At 40.9% G+C, this 20,039-nt stretch overlaps 1 protein-coding gene and 1 non-coding gene across 2 annotated transcripts; both read right to left on the bottom strand.

The window, feature by feature from the left end:
• Positions 1–351: 351 nt before the first annotated feature.
• On the bottom strand, positions 352–458 carry LOC113833803. The gene has a single exon (XR_003481953.1). It is a non-coding gene; the product is annotated as a U6 spliceosomal RNA (small nuclear RNA).
• Positions 459–15,674: 15,216 nt separating this feature from the next.
• Positions 15,675–19,837, bottom strand: Penk (proenkephalin). Its single transcript, XM_035439011.1, has 2 exons — positions 19,700–19,837; positions 15,675–16,346 (listed from the first exon to the last, which is right to left on the bottom strand). The coding sequence occupies exons 1-2, from the start codon at positions 19,835–19,837 to the stop codon at positions 15,675–15,677; spliced, it is 810 nt and encodes a 269-aa protein (XP_035294902.1).
• Between the last annotated feature and the right edge of the window lie 202 nt (positions 19,838–20,039).

Below are 20,039 nucleotides of genomic sequence, written 5' to 3'. Positions count from 1 at the left end.
TCTACCTATCCAAGAGCATGGGAGATCTTTCCATTTTCTGGTATCTTCTTTAATGTCTTTCTTTAAAGTCTCAAAGTTCTTATTGTACAGGTCTTTCACTTTTTTGGTTAGTGTTACCCCAAGATATTTTATGTTGCTTGTGGATATTGTGAAAGGTGATGTTTCTCTGATTTCTTTCTCATTAAATTTATCATCTGTATATAGTAGAACTACTGATTTTTTTGAGTTAATTTTGTATCCTGCTACCTTGCTGAAGGTGTTTATCAGCTGTAGGAGTTCCTGGTAGAGTTTTTCCGGTCACTAATGTAGACTATCATGTCATCTGCAAATAGTGAAAGTTTGACTTCTTTCAAAAATATGGAACGCTTCACGAATTTGCGTGTCATCCTTGTGCAGGGGCCATGCTAATCTTCTCCATATTGTTCCAATTTTAGTATATGTGCTGCCGAAGTGAGCACATATAAATACATTTATACTTAAGCCTGTTTAAAATGAAATATAGAGAAATTATTAAAAATTGCCATAGGGAATATACATCTCACACACACAAGACCAGAGATAAGGACAATAGCACATGTACTTGAAGAGGCATGCATGCCTGAAAACAGAGAAACACATCTAAAGTACAGAAAGAAATACCATAAAACCCCATCACATTTGACATATATATATATATATATATATATATATGTGTGTGTGTGTGTGTGTGTGTGTGTGTGTGTGTGTTGTGTGTGTGTGTGTGCATATATATCCAGCTAAAATATTTTCAAAGACAAAAACTACATAAACATTTTTCAGAAATACAAAGGTGAGAAAATTTATTATTACTATATAAATTAGTAAAATCTCCAAAAGGCAACCCTTCAGGAAACAGAAAAGCTATGAAAAAGAAATTAGCCCACATCAGCAATTGTAGCATCAATTGACATGGCCGAATTAATTTACTACTTTTCAAATTGTCCTATTTTATTACCTATTTGTACACTTCTAAATAGAACTGGCATGTACAGGCATGCACATGTGCAAACACACACTAAACAAACAAATAAATAAACGTAATTGACCAGACCAACAGGCTAAAGGAGAAGGCTATACTAAAATTTCAATATGCACAGTGAGCATCTCATCAATTGCAGCATTCATCCTTCTTATAATTTCTAGCAAATGAAAGATAGAGGGAAACCTTTTCAGTGTGCTAAGTGTAGCTTTGGAAAACATTGTTAACATGAAAGTCAGTAGTTTTGCTCTGAGGTCTGAATCCACGTAAGGGTGTGACATCACATCACTTCTCCTCACTTACCACTGCCATCGCCTTTAGAGATGCAGCCAGAGCGCTAAAGGAAGGAGAGGAAATAATGTGCACATGGATTCAAAAGGGCGAAACCAAATGACCTATTCATGGATGACGTTGTCAGTGCAAAAACATAAAGAAACACATAAGAGAAGGCAGCAGAACTAACTGTGAAACAGTGAACATGTGGAAGGGCTGGCAGAAGAGTTGAACACTCCCCACAGTGCCTCAGGATTCTTCTGCTCAGCATTGCCTCAAGACACAAAAGCACATCTATGTAAAGGCCCGCACACAAGTATCCATGTGCACTTTACTCCTAAGAGCTCCAACCTGCAAACAAAGGAGTCATCCAAAACCTGAATGGAGAAACAAATTGTGGTCTACCCATTAAAATTAATGAATGGTTTATTCTTGCAGCATCGTGGGTGAAGTTCAGTACAATTATGCTGGCTGGAAAGGGATAGATAAAAGGGTTATATTCCAATGATCACATTTACATTAAATTCTATAAAATCTAAACTAATGTCTGATTATTGAAACAGTGAGTGTTGGATGGCAAGGCTGGGAAAGAAAGGTTGCACTGTGAAGTGTTGCTAGAAAACTTCATATAATTCAGTTCACTAGTTCAGTAGTGATTACAGTCACACAGCTGAACACATTAAAATCTCATCAAAAATATTCATCAGTCAAGTTGTCATCCAACAGTCTCACATCAATAAGGCAGCTCTAATTTTCACTAGCCTCATCACGAAATTCTAGTTTCTCACCCTTGCTGGTCCTTAAAAACAGTTTCACCTCTAGCACCCACTAATTGCCTGTTCCCCTATTATTTTATACAAAATTTTGTTTTAAAGTATGTGTAATTTTTGGAACAGTCAGTGCACATTTATATTGATGTTCATGGAACAAGATAGTACATTCTAGAGTCTTATTCTGACCGTTATTTTTTGTTGTTTGTTTTCCTGCTTTCAGAATTATCTTACTTTTTTCCTCTCACCTTTTTCTCCCCCTAGTCACAATTTTTGTGCTGAATTATTACTTTATTATGTCTTCCAAAAGGGTTTATTCTCTTAATATTTGTGTTGCTCAAAATGTGTCCATTCCAGATTGTTAAATTTATGTTCTGTGTGATCTGGTTTTGACTGGCCACCCTTTCCTCATTTGCTCCCACCCTCAAAAGGCAGTTTTCAGAGTCTCCTATCATGTTACATCTGATGAAGATCTTTGTTGCTGGTGATTTCTGACCTGCCAGGTCCCACCGCTGCTTTGCCCCAAATAAGCACACAGATGCTATATTAATTATAAAACTGTTCTGTTGTCTGATGACTAGGGCTTCTTATTGGCTAGCTCTGTCTTAATTATTAACCCATTTTTATTAACCTATGTATTTCTACATGGCCTTTTCTTACCAGAGAATATCTGGTGCATCTTATCCTCCTGGTCCCTCCATGGTGTCTCTTTCTCTCTTTCTGTCTACCTTTCCCAGAATTTTCCTCATCTCCTTGTCCCAACTATCTTCCTGCCTCTACTGACTATTGGCCAAACAGTGTTTAATTCACCAACCAATAAGAGAAACATATATACAGAAGGACATCCCCCAACATCTCCTCTTTTCTATCTAAATAAAAAGAAGGGTTTTATCTTTAACATAGTAAAATTACATGTAACAAAACAGTTATCAAGTAAGAACTACAGTTAACAGTATTTGGTCTATTAACATTTGGCATAATTTATAAAAAAAACCTATCATCTATCTTATCTTTATGAGTCTTCAGTTTTATGTGTAACTTATCTGTTATTGTAACTAAGGAAAACCATAATGATAACTATCTGTCTTCAACTCCATCAAAGACCATAGAAGGATAATATATAAACTCTAAAATTGATAGAGACATCTCACTGCCTGGACAGTCATCCAAAGTTCCTCTGTAATACCGGAGCATCCATCTTCTGCCTATAGGCCATAGTGTGTCTGGCAGACTTCTCAATGAAACAGGGAATTTTAAACTGTACACTTGTATTGGCAGGTTGTCAGTCATTTTTCTCTAGGTACTGCAGAATGTCTGGCAGAATTTTCCATGAAGCAGGAACCCTGAAGGACTGTCCCATCTTGTTTTTTCAAGTTCAGCAGTCACTTTCCTGTGGATCCTGAATGTCCAGGTTATATAGCATACAGTCAAACAATCCAGGCAAGAACAGTTTCTTGACCAAATGGCTACTCTTGTCATGTTGAAGGCAAACTCCATAATGAGTTTCTTTGATAAAGAGTTTCTTTGATGCCCATCTTCCTCTCTGACATAATTGGTTTTGCCAGGAGCAGTTGTGTCTCACTGTCATGAAAAACTCCAAACCACTTTAAATGCCATATTCTTAAGGTCTTTGAAAGGTTTGAAGAGTATCTATCCATTTGAAATATATCTCTGTATATCTAGAAAATCTAACTAACATGACTATAAGTTTTGACTATTATAGATGACTATAATCTGTATTTAATTATATGTTACATTTTAAAATGAGCTGTATAAACAAAATACCTAAACAAGAATAGAAATATACATATAACAAGATTGACTTTAAATTTGTATCAATAAACCAAAATCTATACCAATGCAAAGTATCCATTTCTATATCATATTCCCATTTTTTCCTTTAAAAAGAGGTTGGTTGTGATCATTAACCACTTATAACCAACCCAACTTAAATGAAAACAAACATTTATAAACAATATTTGGGAATTTGGGTGTCATTCTCTCCAAAATGCTTCCTGCTGTTTGGGGTGCTGTCAATACCGTGGGGATCCTGAGAAAACACAGAAACATGGCCAGATCCTGCCATAAGGCTGCATTGTCCCAGCTGTTTAGGATGTTAGATCACTTGGGACATTGCTTCAGGGGATATTGCTTGATCAAACCATATTAGTCTGGAAGGAATCCACAGCTTTTTATTTCCTGTGGAAACAAAAACAAAACCTCTCTTTCAAGGTAACCTGTCCTTAGACTTTTAAAGTCAAGGCATTTTCAAAATATATAGGTTGGATTATCCAGCAGCATTTATAATCAAATGTCTATTAGTAGCTGTTGCTCTTTCCTCAGCAATCAAACAATTTAAAGACAATACAATAACATACAGTGTCCACACTCTCTGTACTTTCCATCTTTATGTAGCTTTTTAAAAGATACACTATTTCTTTTACTTTTACTTTTTCATTTTTTGAGACAGGGTTTCTCTGTGTACTTTTGCCTGTCCTGGAATTCATCCTGTACACCAGGCTGGCCTTGAAATTACCGATATCTGCTTTCCTCTGCCTCCTGAGTGCTGGGATTAAAGGTGTGTGCCAACACCTGCCCAGCTACTCTATTTCCTTTTAAATGACTTTATCCTTTTTCTTTTCTATCCCAAGCCTACACATATATTTGAACACACTGTAAACCCTTTAGAGGTTTTTCTTCATCTGTCTTCACTGTATGTCTCTATCTTTTTTCTGGCCATGAGTCTTTTATCTGCTAAATAGCATGGCTAAAATTAAAGTGGTGGCTGTTTTAGTCTCTTTCCAACATGGTGGAGGTACATTTACCACCAGCACTGGGAGCTGTGTTCACTCACTGCTTTGGTCTATGCTGCCATCAAGCAGCATGTTGCCAGCTTGGAGATGTGATCACTGCTGTGGCCAGCTGCTCATACACACCATTCAATTGATGGCAGGGCCTCTTAAAAGAGCCCTGCAGTTTTTTTCCCACTAATTCTGAGTTGGGAAGACTATCTTAAAGGAGCCATGAGCCTCTGCTTGTCTTTAGGAAACAGATCCCACCCAAGAAAATGCTGCTACCAAAAAGCTGTGCTTGACTTTGTTCTTTTGTTTTTAGAATCCCTTTTAAAGCTTTTGTCAGTTTTTTTTTGTTTTTGTTTTTGTTTTTGTTTTGTTTTTGTTTTTGTTTTTGGTTTTTTGAGACAGGATTTCTCTGTATTGCTTTGGAGGTTGTCCTGGAACTTGCTCTGTAGACCAGGCTGGCCTCTGAACTCACAGAGATCTTCCTGCCTCTGCCTCCTGAGTGCTGGGATTAAAGGCATGAGCCACTAATGCCTGGCAACTTTTGTCAGGTTTTATGTGAAAAATCTCGCCTAACTTGTCGGCACCATTTTGTTGCTGAATGTTTCTTCCAGCTTGGTCTTCAGCCCCAAATGGACACACAGAGACTTATATTAATTATAAAACTATTGGCTGATGACTATGGCTTCTTATTGTCTAGCTCTGTCTTAATTATTAACCCATTTTTTTTTATTAATCTACTTATTTCTACATGGCCTTATCTTACTGGAGAATGCCTGGTGCATCTTATCCTCCTGGTCCCCTCCATGGCATCTCTTTCTGTCTACCTTTCCTAGAATTCTCCTTATCTCCTAATCCTGCCTATCTTCCTGCCTCTACTGGCTATTGGCCAAACAGTGTTTTATTTATTAACCAATAAGAGAAACATATATACAGAAGGATATCCCCCATCAGATCTTGCAGTCTGTCCAACTCTGTATAGACAACTTATCATATACAAGAGTTTTCAGATTTTCTGTTTACTGATTATATAAGTTCAGATGTGGATTTACTCATGCAAGCAGCTTACATAAATATATTTGTTGCCTTTGAATTAATTCTTAATTCTATCTCTAGTACCAGATAAATTTCAGAAGATATTTTTTCCTTTTTTTTATTTGAATTAGAAACAAGATTATTTTACATGTCAATCTCAGTTTCCTTTCCCTCCCCTCCTCCTCAACCACCCCAAACTAAAACCCTACCTATCACCTATCCTTTCTGCTCCCCAGGGAGGGTGAGGCCTTCCATAGGGGATCACCAGAGTCTATCATATCCTTTGGGATAGGGCCTAAGCACACACCCGTGTGTCTTGGCTCAGGGAGTATCCTTCTATGTGGAATGGGTTCCCAAAGTCCACAACTACGCTAGGGATAAGTACTGATCTACTACAGGAGGCCCCATAGATTTCCGAGGTCTCTCCACTGACACCTACATTCCTGGGGTCTGGATCAGTCCCCTGTTGGTTTCCCAGATATCAGACTTGGGACCAAGAGCTCCCCGTTGTTCAGGCCACGTGTTTCTGTGGGTTTCACCAGCCTGGTCTTGACCCCTTTTCCTCATCACTCATCCTTCTCTGAAACTCCATGTTCCAGTTCAGTTCAGTGATTGGTTGTGGGTGTCTGCTTCTACTTCCACCAGATGCTGGATGAAGGCTATAGGATGGCATATAAGTCAGTCATCAATCTCATTATTAGGAGAGGGCATTTAAGGTAGTCTCTCCTCTGTTGCTTAGATTGTTAACTGGTGTCATCTTTGTAGATCTCCAGACATTTCCCTAGTGCCTGATTTCTCTGTAAACCTAAAAGGTCTCTCTCTATTATGGTATCTCCTTTCTTGTTTTCTTCTATCCAGAAGATATTTTTGAACATTTTTAACAATATTGTTGGCATACTGTATATAACATTCATTCTTTTAAAATGTGTACTCGGCATTTGCAGTATATTCACCAACTTGTGTAGCTACCACCTCTAATAGGTAATTGAAGACAATGTGCTCATCTCTCCAACTGTGTTGTTAATGATCAGGTTATTAATGATCAGGCCCCACAAATGTAACATCACTATTAGTGATTATTCTCCATCTTTTGGTCTACCAACTTCAGCAAATAAGAATCTGTTCTTGCCATTCATGCATTTACCTGCTATAGTAGATAGGTGATTTATTGAGTAATAAGGAAGAAAGCAGATATTTTATAGAAATGGTATCATAAATCATTTGGCATTTTTGCTTCACTTCTATGTGGCAGAGCATATTCAAAGTTCATTCCTGTTGCAACATGCATCAGCATTCCCTCCTTTAATAGATGAATGATTTTGCATTTTTGGATATGCTGCATTTTATTTATCAGTTTTCTTGTTTGTGGGTACTTGCCATGTTTTCATTTTGTGTTTACTGTAACACTATGATAGCGTCATCATAACTTTTCCTTGATAAAAATCTTTGTTTTACTTTTAATTACTTTATCATCAACTTGTTATGAATCAATAAAATTTTTAGCTATGTCTAGCTAAAATTTGTTCTGTTTAGGGGTCTGGTGGTATGGTTCAGTGGGTAAAATTATGTGCTGCACAAGTCTGATGACATGAGTTTAATCCATGGAGGGAACAGAACCCATAGGCTTGTCCTTTGCTCTCTATATGCACCAACTGGCACCATTACTCATTTACATATGCAATAATAATAAATAAAATCCTGTTTAATCAGATTCTTTAATGTTTGTGTACCTCATTTAGCACTAAAAGTTCTTTTCATTTTTGAAGAAGAAATTATTTAGTAAAAAAGCTCCTCTGGTGCTGAAGTGAGGGCTGTGGGCTGGAAGATAAGCAATGGAACACTGCAGTAGAATACGTTCCTGGCCACCCCTTGCCCCACAAAATTTTCTGTAAGCCTCATGATGAATAAGTAAAGTGCATGCCAAGATCTGTGTAACAGAGGGCAGAGGACATGAAATAGGAGTCTCACATTAATTATACACATGTCACTAGTTTTGTTCCAAGAGGCTAATGTATTTCATAATTTCTCATCCCCTCATTTAATGGAAGGCATTTCTGTCTTCGTATCTTTGACAACATAGAAAATCAGTTTCATACTGTTTTGTATTTGTCTCTTGTCAGGGGTCTGCTGTGTTTTGCCTGTCTCAGTATTTGTTCTTATGCACTTCACCATTTCACAGACCTTCTTGCATGAAGCAGTATTTGCCTTCCCCTCCTGTTACTCTTTCAATAGTTTTGCAGTTGTGTCTCAGAAACAGCCTTTACTCTCCTTCTGGGGGCCTGAGTTCCATAATGCTGTTGATGCTATTGCAAACCTAGGGCCAAAACTTGTAGGTGGCTTGGCTTACAATCATGCTCAGCCTTTCTACATTGCAACATGGTGTTGTCATCTCCAGAAGTCACACTTGAGAACTATGAAATGTAATTAAAAATCATATAATATTCACCTTATAATGTTTTAAGTAAGGTGTCTCACTTTTACCCATCCCAGGGTGCATACAGCCCACTGGCAGGAGGGTGAGCATGCCTGACAGAGCCTGCATCTTTATCTGCACCTGCTGCTTCCATCACCCAGTTGCCCAGTGTTGATCCCATTCCTTAGATGCCCTGCATTGATCTCACCACTCAGATGCCCAGCATTGATTGCATCACCCATATTCCCAGCATTGACTCCATTACTCAGCTTTGAGATTTTATATCCTCTTCCAAAAATGAGAGCGACCTTACTAATTGACCTCAGTTGTCACAAAGAAGTGAAGGAGGTGGCTCTACCAGGCACTCCTCATGTTTGCACGCTGTAACTTGTCATTTACATTCACTCCTTCTGTGTATGATGATGTCTCTTAAATCAAACAGTTTGCATCCCTTTATTATGAATCTGGGTGGTAGCATCAGCTCGAAGTGATACTTACTGAACACCCATAGCAAGCAGAGTATATTTGCACGAATCACCAAATTGATCTTCTGCATTGAAACACTACCTCCAAATGAAGCAGTACTATGATGGCAGAGCAACACTAATACATTATCAGATAAAGACCTTGTCCTGTGGTAGCTATAATGTGTGACACTCACAGGGAAGGTGGGCACATAGATACTGCAAGTCTTGGGAAGCTAAGTCAGAAATGGCTTTGCTAGCACAGTCAATTTGCAGTGCTCAACTGATAGGACACGAAATGCTTTGATTTAGTGGTTTTAAATTCTGATCAAATTGTGTAAAGCTACCCTCATTAGGATTCTTGAATAGCATTAGTTAACACTGTGTGACCATGAAGACAGGACACAATACTGCAGCTGGGAATGTGAGTCACTGTGGAATTTTAGAAGCTACGAGTGATAATTTAAATATTCTATGTATAACAAATACTAAATACAAGCTCAGTCTTTGACTTAGCAATTCTACTTTTAGCAGTTAATTATATAGAATTTTGTCATGACCATGACAAACACACACACACACCCCAAAGGTGTGTTCAATTCATATGTAGCTAAGGGCAGCCATGAATGTGGCCCAACACAAAATCATCAACTTAAAATGTTATGAGATTCCTGTTTGTTTTCTAATGAGAGAAAGAAAGGGTGTGGATCCCAATGGGAGGGCAGGTGGTGGGGATCTTTGAGGAGTTGGGGAGGTAGAAACCATAATCAGAACATAGTTATGAAAAAAACGTTTAAATAAAAGAAAAAAAGATTATGGGATTCTTCTGTGATTTTTCTTTTTAGTGACTTAATTGTGTGGTTCTTGAGCTTGAAATTTGTAGATGACAACATGTTACAATGTCAAATGTTGGGCACAAATGGTTATGCATAAGAATATTTATTGAAGCTGGGTGGTGGTGGCACACACCTTTAATACCAGCACAAGGGAAGTAGAGGCAGGAAGATCTCAGTGAATTCTAGGCTAGCCTGGTCTACAGAGTGAATTGCAGGACAGGTTCCAAAGCTATACAGAGAAACACTTTCTCAAAAAACTAAAAAATAGGATATTTATTGAAATATTGTTTATAATATGGATTGTTCACTGGCAAACTTGTTAGAAGGAATAATATGTTCTACCCAATATTGAAGCAATTGTTAGCATCAGGTCAGTCTTACTTCCTGATATAGAAATATTGCTAGTCTACTAAGTGAAAAAATAACAGAATAATATGGGCATGATTATTTATTCATATTAAAAACAAACTAAGATTGCACATGTCCATGCACACATATTTGTACTTTATTTACCTGCTTAAATATATTTAAATGCTGAACTGTTAGAGCAGTTGCTGCTAGGAAGGTAGAAGAGGTAGAAGAGGAGTGTTGCTTTTAACACTGATCTACATTGAAAGGAAGATTCAATGTAGATTGAATTGCCATTGCCTCATGCATGCAGAAGGTAAGTTGCAAGCAAGCAGGCCTGAATGGTCATTTAATTTCACTTCCATCTCATGGTTACATTACAAACTCCATAGTTATCTGATGAATGATTTGTGTAGTAAAAAGGAAAAAAAAAAGTTGAATAAATTTTCTGTTGCCAACACCAACTTCAGCCCTGCAGCCAATTCCTTAGCAACGACACAGGCTCCCACCACCTCGCTGATTTCAAACTGGAGGTCTTTCTCCTGGCCTGTCTGCTCTTCCTTTGCTCTGCAGTGCTGAGGGAGCCTAGGGCCTTGTTCCTGTTAGACTTGTTCTTCAGGGAGTGTATCCACAGATATTTGGCCCTCTTAAGCCATGGAAATTCCAGTTCTGGAAGTTTGGCTTTTTCAGTTTGTTTAGAACTCACTTCCAGTTTCCTTTCTAGATTGGTGTATAAGTGAAGGTGGCTCCCAACTTCCTTTTAGGAATCACCAGGAAAGAGCAGAATGAGCACTTCCATGCCACAGGGGAGGCAACAGGCTGGAGCCCAAAGAGGGAAATGGTGCTCCACTTCAGGCCCAGGAAATGGTTCCTGGAAATGACTCTGCCTTCAAAGCCTGTGGAGCCCACCAAACATCGGAATGACCTGCATTCCTCACCTTGCTGTGAGTGTTTTGGGAGGATCTTCTTTTGGGTTTCCTCATTCCAGGGAGCCAAAAGTCACCCAAATTGGAGAGGACTGTGTTACACCAACTTCCCACCAAGGCGTAGAAAACAGATAGTATTGGAAGCAGCAGCAGGAGGGCACTCAATGAAGTGAATGCTATGAGACCACAATCATCCCAGTGGATGGATTCAAATAGATGAAAATAATTACAGGGTGTTGTTTTAAAAACAAACAAACAAACAAACAAACCAAAAATTTCAGGCCAGGCACGGTGGTGCATAGCTTTAATTGTAGCACTCTGGAAACAGAAGCAGATACATTTCTGTGAGTTTGAGACCAGCCTGGTCAACATAGTGCAATCCAGGCTTACAATAAATCAGAAAGCAGCCAGATGTGCATCCAGAGAAATATATGCATATCCAAAAGTTTGGTAACACAAAATGTCTTGATCTCATTTGTAGTTAGGAAAACGTAAATTAAGGCAGAATGGTTGAAATGATGAAAAACTAACAGTGAAAGCATCAATGTGCTGTACCACACACATAAGGAAACACATGCACGGGAGAGCACCTCTCTCTCTCTCTTTCTCTCTCTCTCTCTCTCTCTCTTCTCTCTCTCTCTTACACACACACACACACACACACACACACACACACACACACACACACACACACACCCTTGACATTATTAACAGCATTTGAATATTTGCAAAGTTGATGATCAGGAAAACCTGGATATTTATGGAAGTAGTATTTACAGTAGTCAAACTTGGAAAGTTAGCAAGGAAGTGGAACCGAAGAGTTGTCATACTGTGTAGCACTAACATGTGGCAATAAATAAACCACAGCTCTGTGCAGGTTCGTGAATGAACCTCATTAATACAGTTTGGGTCACTAATGGATTCAATTCACACAAAGTTTAAAATAGATGAACTGATCTTTGGATTTGGAGTGTGGGTGAGAAATGAGGGTCTAGTCCTTAGAAGGGACCTTCAGAAGAGTTTGGAGCAGTGGTTGGAAGTTTAGCTTGCTGCTAGGATAGTGGATTGTGGGAATGTGACTTAATATAGATGTTGAGTGTCCCTTGGTGGTTCTTGTGTTAAGGTCTTGGCCTCTGGCTCCACTGGGAGGTGGTAGCATCAGTAGGAGGTCCTTACATGTAAGAGTTAGGTCATTGATGTGGAGCAGAGGGCTCTGTCTTTCTGCCTCCTGACTGATACATTTTCTTCCCTATGTGCTCCCAAATGACATATGGCCTCTCCAGAGCTCACAAGTGATAGGCATTAGGTATTACACATCCTCTTCTTTTGGTCCTGGAGCTCTCTCTTCCACCAGTTAACTGTGCAGCAGACTTCATTCATTTGGTCAATGAAGGAATAAATTGATTTGTGTGGGTGCTGTATAAACTTCAGTGAAAAATGGCAAATGCAAATATTGGAAGCACAGGGCTGTTGTCATCTTCTCTAAGCCCATGGAATTGCCAGGCTCAGAGTCCTTTGTTTTTGGACAAAATGTTAAAACAGTTTTAGGTTCATAGCAAAATGTAGTGGGAAGTACAGACTTGCATTCCCTGACTGTGCACATCACACTGTCTGTCAACCACACCCCAGTCACATGGCCTGCTTTTCAAAGTAGTAGCCAACAGCAGCACACAATCACCCAGAGTCCAGTTTACACTGAGGTTCACTCTTGGTGTTGGTCCTTCTGTGCTTTAGACAGATGTATGGTGACATGTGAGTAGCTGACCACGTGTGCTACCTAGTTGTGTGATGAACATGGAGAAAATGAACAAGGGTTTGGAGGGCTCTGCAAGCAGCAGTTATCGTATGGACACAACCTTCAGAAAATAGCCCAAATCTGAGCTCAGACATCACTACATCCCTGAAAGAATAAAGCTGACATGGGCATGTGGTGGAGAGTCCTAGATGCACCTGAAGAAATGGAGGGCTGAGAAACAGGACCATCCCTGTCAGCCCTGCAGCAGGCCCTGGGTTAAGGGCTTCCTTTTCTTTGACCAGTGCACCACTTAAAACCTAACAAAGGGCAAGGGAGAACATTAGGCAGGAGGGCCTCAGTCCTGTTGCTCGCTGGAATTTCTATGTAGGCCAGCTGGTCTCTGAGCTCACACTTTCAGAAGGAAGGGACCTTCAGGCTGCAGGGTGGGTTGTGCAAACACAGGTGAGTAGAAATGAGGGAAGAAACAGCCCAGCAAAGGATCAGATGGAACAGCAGCGCCCTCTGCAGGTGATGTGATCTTCATTCCTCTTCGCCTAACTTCTGTGAGCCCCCTTAAGGCATCAGAGGCTTGGGTTCATTTTAAACCCTAATCTAGTCCTTGTGCTTATTGCTGAATGCACACTGAGAGTACAGCAAGAGCCCAGGTATCTGCACCAGACAGTGTCCAAGGTGGCCCTAGACAACAAACAGGTCCTCAGAATTTAAACAGAACATTTTAAAATATTCAGGCCTTTAAGAGGTAAAGCAAAATTCTAATGATGAAACTGTAGGCTGGACAGTGGGGAACATAGGGGTTGCCTGGATACTGAGGGAGGCCTACAAAGTGCCCTGGAGTCATCAGTCCTAGGCCAAGGATGATGTACCATGGGATATTTCACCTGGGCTCCGAGCCCTGCAATCTAGATGTAAAAAGAAAAATTCATTTCCTTCCATCACCCCTTTCTGTCCCTGTGCTCTGTTAATTCCTCTCCTGAGCAGCTTCGGAGGAGTCTTGGAGTTCCTGGTTCTTTACCAGTCTGGAAGCCTATTCTATTGTAGACATTGTGTGGTCCTTGACACAGGAGACAAGTGATGAAATGGAGTGGCAGATGGTAATAGCATTTTGGCTCCATTTTTACAGTACCCCTCAAAAGGAAAGAAAGGCTTCCTGAGTGTGCTTGAAAAACAACCTGTCCAACAGCACCCTGTGCTGGTTTCTCAGACAGGCCATAATGCATACAGACATACATACTGTATTCTAGGATAATGTATTGTGAGGAAGACAGAAGGCAGGGCCCCTTACTTCCAGATAGTGTAGGATGGATTCTTAGTTCCAAGGGTTCAAATGTTTTGCTCCAAAGGAGAGAATTGACCTTTTTTTTTAATTTCAAAATATTAGCTCCCACATCTTTTGAATCTAAATCCGTGTTTTGTTTGACTCAATGTTTTTGTTTTGATTCACACCTTATCTTGATGTAACTGTCATCCCAGACTAACCTAGAATTTGTCATGTGGCCCAAGCTGTCCATAAGCCTGTGCTGCTCCTGTCTCAGCCTCCAAAGGGCTAGGATTACAGGTGTGTGCCAACACTTGCAGTACATGTTTTAAATGGGACTGATTGCATGATTTTAAAAAACCCAAGTTTACCATCTTGTTGGAACAGCTGCCAGTATAGAGTGGCTTTTCCCAAGGGAGGCACTGGCCCCTGCCTGGAAAAGACGCTGGGCACCCACAGCAGCCTTTGTTTCTGGTGCAGATCTCCAGGGCTGGCAGCCATTTCTTTGTGTGACTCATTTCTATTACTTGCCTCTCACTCAAAACACAGAGTACTCAGGGCTCTTCCTGGAAGAAAAAGTTGGGATGTTCATCAAAATAGTCTGTGGGGGCAGTGAGCCTTAAGGCTGGGGATCTGTGACACACTGAGCTGATCAGAAGAATTAGGATGTCCCCAAATCTCGGTGGGAATAGACTTTGGGACGGGCTCCCAGGGTCAGTAAGGCACCTTGTCCAGTGGACCTCACAGGCTGGAACCGATAATTCTGCTTGGGAACCCGGTGGACTGCAGACCAGGGGCTCAGCCTCTACTGTCTTGCAATATGACCTGATTTTCTAAAGGGCACAGGGTAAGGGTTGGTGAGGGTTCGGGGAAAGTGAGTGGATGGGCAGTGCTGCCTGTAGTTTCAACTAGAAAAGTGAGAAACTGTTGTGTTTTTGATATCTGAATAATGCCTCAAACACCTTGTTAATGTGAACTATTCATCAGCCTCTTGTGTTTTGAGAATTCACATAGTAACACAGCCACAGTACCCTTCTGGATTGCCTGATTGCCAAGTGAATTAATTTACCCATGCCATTCACTCACACATCAGCTATTAGGGTCTACTATGGTTATGGTGAAAGGTATGCAATGATCAACAAGATAAAGTTTGAAATTCTTCCTGTTCTTGCTGGAATCCTGGATGCGAGATGAGGAAAAGGTGTTAATCTTGCTCCTGTTTCAACTCCTGAGCAAATTTAGATCAGGTACTTAGCCACTGTGACCTTCACTTTCTGTATGTATAGAACAGGACCAAATTGTCATTGCACTTAATTTTGTTCTATTGCATTAAACTCATTTAAGAGTTTACATACAAATAGTTAAAAATGTTTTGTAGCCTGGGTCATGGGAAAGAGGCCAGTGGTTATTCTGTTATAGCAGGTGACGGCACTGTCTCTAAGTCTAATCTTTACTGTGAACACCCACAGAAGAATGACAGCCGCTTCTCACAAGAACATGTGCAGTTGGGGTAGTGGGTTTATTTTATTTATATACAAGTAAGCATTTATTGATGTTTTTGTAAGGGATGAGGTAACAGAAACTTACAGCATGATAATGGGATATCTGCAACAGGCCAGTACTGAGCCCCAAGACTCAAAAGAACAAAGACCCCACATATCACAGCTTTCAGGCAGTGTAGTTATTCAGACCACAAGGGCAACAGTACAAGCAGCAAGTGACAACAAACACCATTGATGTGGCAGTTGCTGACTGGGAAGGAGCAGGCTGGTGGGTGCCTGGGGTCACTTTGGGGAAAGGGCTTTAAAATCGCATGAATCCCCCATATCTTTTTTCTATCTCCGGAACTTCTTTAGAGTAACTTTCACCTTCCTCATCGGAGGGCAGGGACTCAGCAAAGCGCTTCAGGAAGCCTCCGTATCTCTTTTGGTAGTCCATCCACCATTCTGGGCGGCCCACCCTTCTCATGAAGCCCCCATAGCGCTTCTGCAGCTCTTTTGCTTCATCTTCCAGTTGGGGGCTTCTTTTGAGGCTTCTCATGAAGCCCCCATACCTCTTGCTCATGTTGTCGTCATCATTGTCAGCGCTCTCCTGGTGGTGGCTCTCTCTTGCACGGTTGTCTCCTGCTCCCAGGAGCTCTTTTAGCAGGTCGGAGGAGTTGGCCAGAGTGTCGCCCTCATCTGCATCCTTCTTCATGAAGCCGCCATACCTCTTGGCAAGGATCTCCCCTCCATTAGCTGCTTCTTCTGGCTCCACAGGATAAAGCTCATCCATCTTCTTCATGAAGCCTCCATACCTTTTCATGAACCCTCCATACTTCTTGGCTAGCAAGTGGCTCTCATCCTGTTTGCTGCTGTCTTTGAACACGTCGAAGCTATCCCAAGGGAACTCAGGCTTGGACACTTGCAGGAGATCCTTGCAGGTCTCCCAGATTTTGAGAGAAGGCACTTGTCCTTCACATTCTAGTGTGCAAGCCTGGGAAGACAAGGAGATACATGACCAAAAGAGACCCTTCTGAGCCAATGATGGACCATAGTTACCTGTTTTAGTATACACACTGTCACAGAGAAAAGCTATTTCCATTCTCTCATCATATCTTTCTCTCACACTGAACAAGCAATGAACCAGGGAGCACAGAAAAAGGAAACGAGTATGCTGCATCAGCCCAGGGTTTCAAGGGATCCTCAATTTTACCTCAAATGGCTGCCTTCAGAACCCAGTTTTGCCACACTGTTTCCTACTGTTTGAGGCTTTTCCAGCCCAAACGGAGGAATCTATTTGCTTGATTAGGGACATTTCCTAAAAACTCCCTCCATGTCCCTGTCTTAGAGAGACAATCTTATCAATGAGCCTTATGAGATTTATTAATGAGTGCCCCCATCACTATCTTAGTCTCCCTGCAAATACTTTCAACCTTTAAAGAAAAACCTGCAGTTCCAAAATAAGTTTAAAGAGAAAGCCATTCAAAACACTATACCACACTTATTTGTTGTGAGTTACTTGATTGGCTAAAAAATAAGATGCACTGACCTTTCTTTCTCTATCCCTCCCCCCTTTGTGGCTATTTAAAACAGATTACATCATTTTGAACCAAATGCTGTCAGTTGCCTGGATGCCAATGCACAGATTATTTATATTATTTTCTTAAGAGTAAGTCATTGGTGTATAAAACAGGTCTTTTCATATTCTTTAATAAAGAAGGAATTAGCAGCATATAATTACTGCTTTCTTATTATACAGCAATTAAACTCAAGCCATAGTCAGCTTTAGGCTATCATCTTAAATGGACCTTGTTCAGGCAATTTTTCGATTCAATTGCTTTTCTACATCGAGAATAACATGAATATTAGATTTCATTACAAAATCCTGTGATGTTCCTAAGCATTTCAGGGGGCTTCACAACCTTCTAAAAGGACTTTACAGACACCGGGCCACAGCCCTTGATTTAGACTGGAAATCCAGCCCTGTTGGCACTTAAAAATTGATATGTTCATATTAAATACACACATTATTTTCACAACAAAAGCCTTTTATTCATGCAACAAAATATCTTCTGGAAAGATAGTTAACCAACTTTTAATGTTATTTTAATTTTGTGTTTAAGAAAAAAATATATATGAGTATGTAAAAGCTAAAGAGGAGCTAATTAAAATAAGTCAGTTTATTCTTGAAAATATATGATTAAAGACTCAAAACATCATTAAAAGGTTAGGATGCACAAGTGGCAATACGATTTCCACTCTGAAAATGTATTTCTATGATTTGGTGGCCAAAAATGAATGTCATCAATGTAGCTTCAGAGGCACTTACCACTCACCGAGTGCTCTGGTTGAGAGCACACTAAATCATAATTTCTAGACAACTGCCAAAGCAACTTCTCATCTCGGTGCTCATTACACTAGCTCATGGGAAACTTGGTAAATATTTACTGACTTATTTTGTACCTTTGACTAGGCAACCTCATTTTGCCCATGGGTTTCAGCTAAAATTCCAGAATAGCTGTAATTGTAAAAACATTCGAGCATTAACTAATTCCCTGTCAATGAGAAAACAGCAACATTAAATGTACACTGCAATGGAAAACAAATTTCTCCTTCAAAGGCTTCCTAAAGGATGTTTGAATTGATAACAGCTTTCCCTAACCTGTTCGTACTGCATGTGGTCTCCATCATCTGCTCCACAGATAAGGACAGAGAGCTACAATCACAAGGACAAAGTTTTCCGAGGAAAAGCAAGGGAAAGAGCACCCCTGCCACCCCCAGAATGATGAATGGCAGTTGAGAAGAAGTAGAGAAACCAGAAGTTTCTCTGCTGTCTGGCAGCCACTTGTCATACAAGGGCCTCTGATCACGCTCTTCAGCAATGGAAAAGGAAGATGAGCATCACTTCTGAACTTGGTGAACAGCTGAGTGGAATTTGCTTGACTCGATATTATTAAATGTCAGTTGTATCTGAGTTCCCAAATCATATAATTTAATAAATCTGCTATTATTTGAGGTCACACGATAGGATCATAAACTCTTAGAATTCACATCACCATTACATAGCTTACATTATGTGTTGCCTGGAATTCAGGAGCCAAAATCATGATATGGTTTTAATCTCTTTCGTATAAAGCCCATTATGCACAAAGTTTATTCTTATTTGCATTCACACAAATTTTAGGGAAACCCCCCAAGCTCATGATTACAGGAAAAGGAAGAAAGCTGAGTGAGAGTACTACTCTTATTTAAGATGGAACTATTTCCCCTCAAAATTTAAATACACAGTGCTCTTCTCTCTGAGGCCAAGTTAGTCTACATCAACTGAAATAGACCATGTGATTAAAAGGTTCAAATGCAGCGAGCAAGCATCTAACTGGAAATATTAGCTTGGATTTTGGAACTCCCTTGTTTCTTCTCCATTTCAAACATCTCAAAAATGTGAAGCTCCCGAAAGGCTCAATTGTGGGCTGGGGCAGTTTGATCTAACATGTCTCTCTGTTTTGAACTATCAAGGAATTTCAAAGACAGGGCAAGTGACCATTGAAAGAGTGAGTTAAAAACAAAGCCCCTGGATCCTCACATCTACAGATTCAGACCCAGGGGACCCCACTCATAATTGGAAAGCCAGTGGACTATGACGAAGAGAACAGCCATTTTGTCTCCCCTGGCTCCTGTGTGGGACAGGCTGTATTTGAACTGGTTCCAGCTTCTCAGGCGCTGGCTGTTTTTCCTGTGCTCTTCTCACATTCAAATCAAACGGTCGTTTTAGCCGTTTTTACAAAAGTGAAGTCGAGACAAGGGAAAAGGGAATTCTGTTTTCCCTTGCTCGTGGGACGAACTCTTTCTGTCCAGTTCTTTATGTCCCCCCTTGCTTATCCTTTTCCTAGCCAGAGAGGAGGGAATCAGGCTAAGGAAGTCCAAGTAGAGCAAAAGGGGTGGGGGCGGGGTACTCTCATTAACAACAACAAAATTACCTTCTTTTCAGGAAGGATGTTTGTTTGAAGGGCTCTCTGCTTGGGTTCTAAAGTTGGGGTGCCCACTTCTGACAGCCTAGATGAAGTGCTATCCGAGGTATTGAGACAACACCCCTTTGGGTTCCAGCATCCCCAGGGTCAAAACAAAATTGGTTTATGTGGAGATAGATACCTCAGCCCTTAAGGATCCCAGATAGGCTGGTTCCAAAATTGGGAGACAGAACGGATAGGGATCAACGTTTTGGAAGGGTCACCCAGGTCACTAAAGGCTCGTGCCAAGCACCTTTGAGCGCTAGTGACCGCTAGACGTTTTCAAGGCTGGCTGCATGAGCATGGCCCAGGACATCCACTCACTGAGAATTCAACTCACCAGGAAGTTGATGTCGCCGGGGCGCACCAGGCGGTAGCTGCACTTGGCGCAGTCCTGGCTGCATTCCGCCTGTACTGTAGCCAGGAGGCAGGACCCAAGCGCCAGCAGCCAGGTGCAAAGTCTCAGGAACCGCGCCATGGGCTGTAGGAGAGAAGGACGCCCTCGTGGGGACCCGGCCGGTCTCTGAAAGGTTCCCCAGGAGGGAAGCTTGCTGGGTGGGAGATCGTAGAGCAAGACCCTCTGAGACACTCTCTCCTGGACCCCGCCCACAACTCAACACATTCCGGGGTTACTCAGGGATGGCTTGGTCAGGACCATGGCTCCAGTTGTCCTGGGGCTT

This window comes from Cricetulus griseus, chromosome 2 (assembly GCF_003668045.3).
Source record: "Cricetulus griseus strain 17A/GY chromosome 2, alternate assembly CriGri-PICRH-1.0, whole genome shotgun sequence".
Taxonomy (NCBI): domain Eukaryota; kingdom Metazoa; phylum Chordata; class Mammalia; order Rodentia; family Cricetidae; genus Cricetulus; species Cricetulus griseus.
Note: the sequence above shows the minus strand (reverse complement) of the source record. Positions and strands in the feature narration are given on the sequence as shown.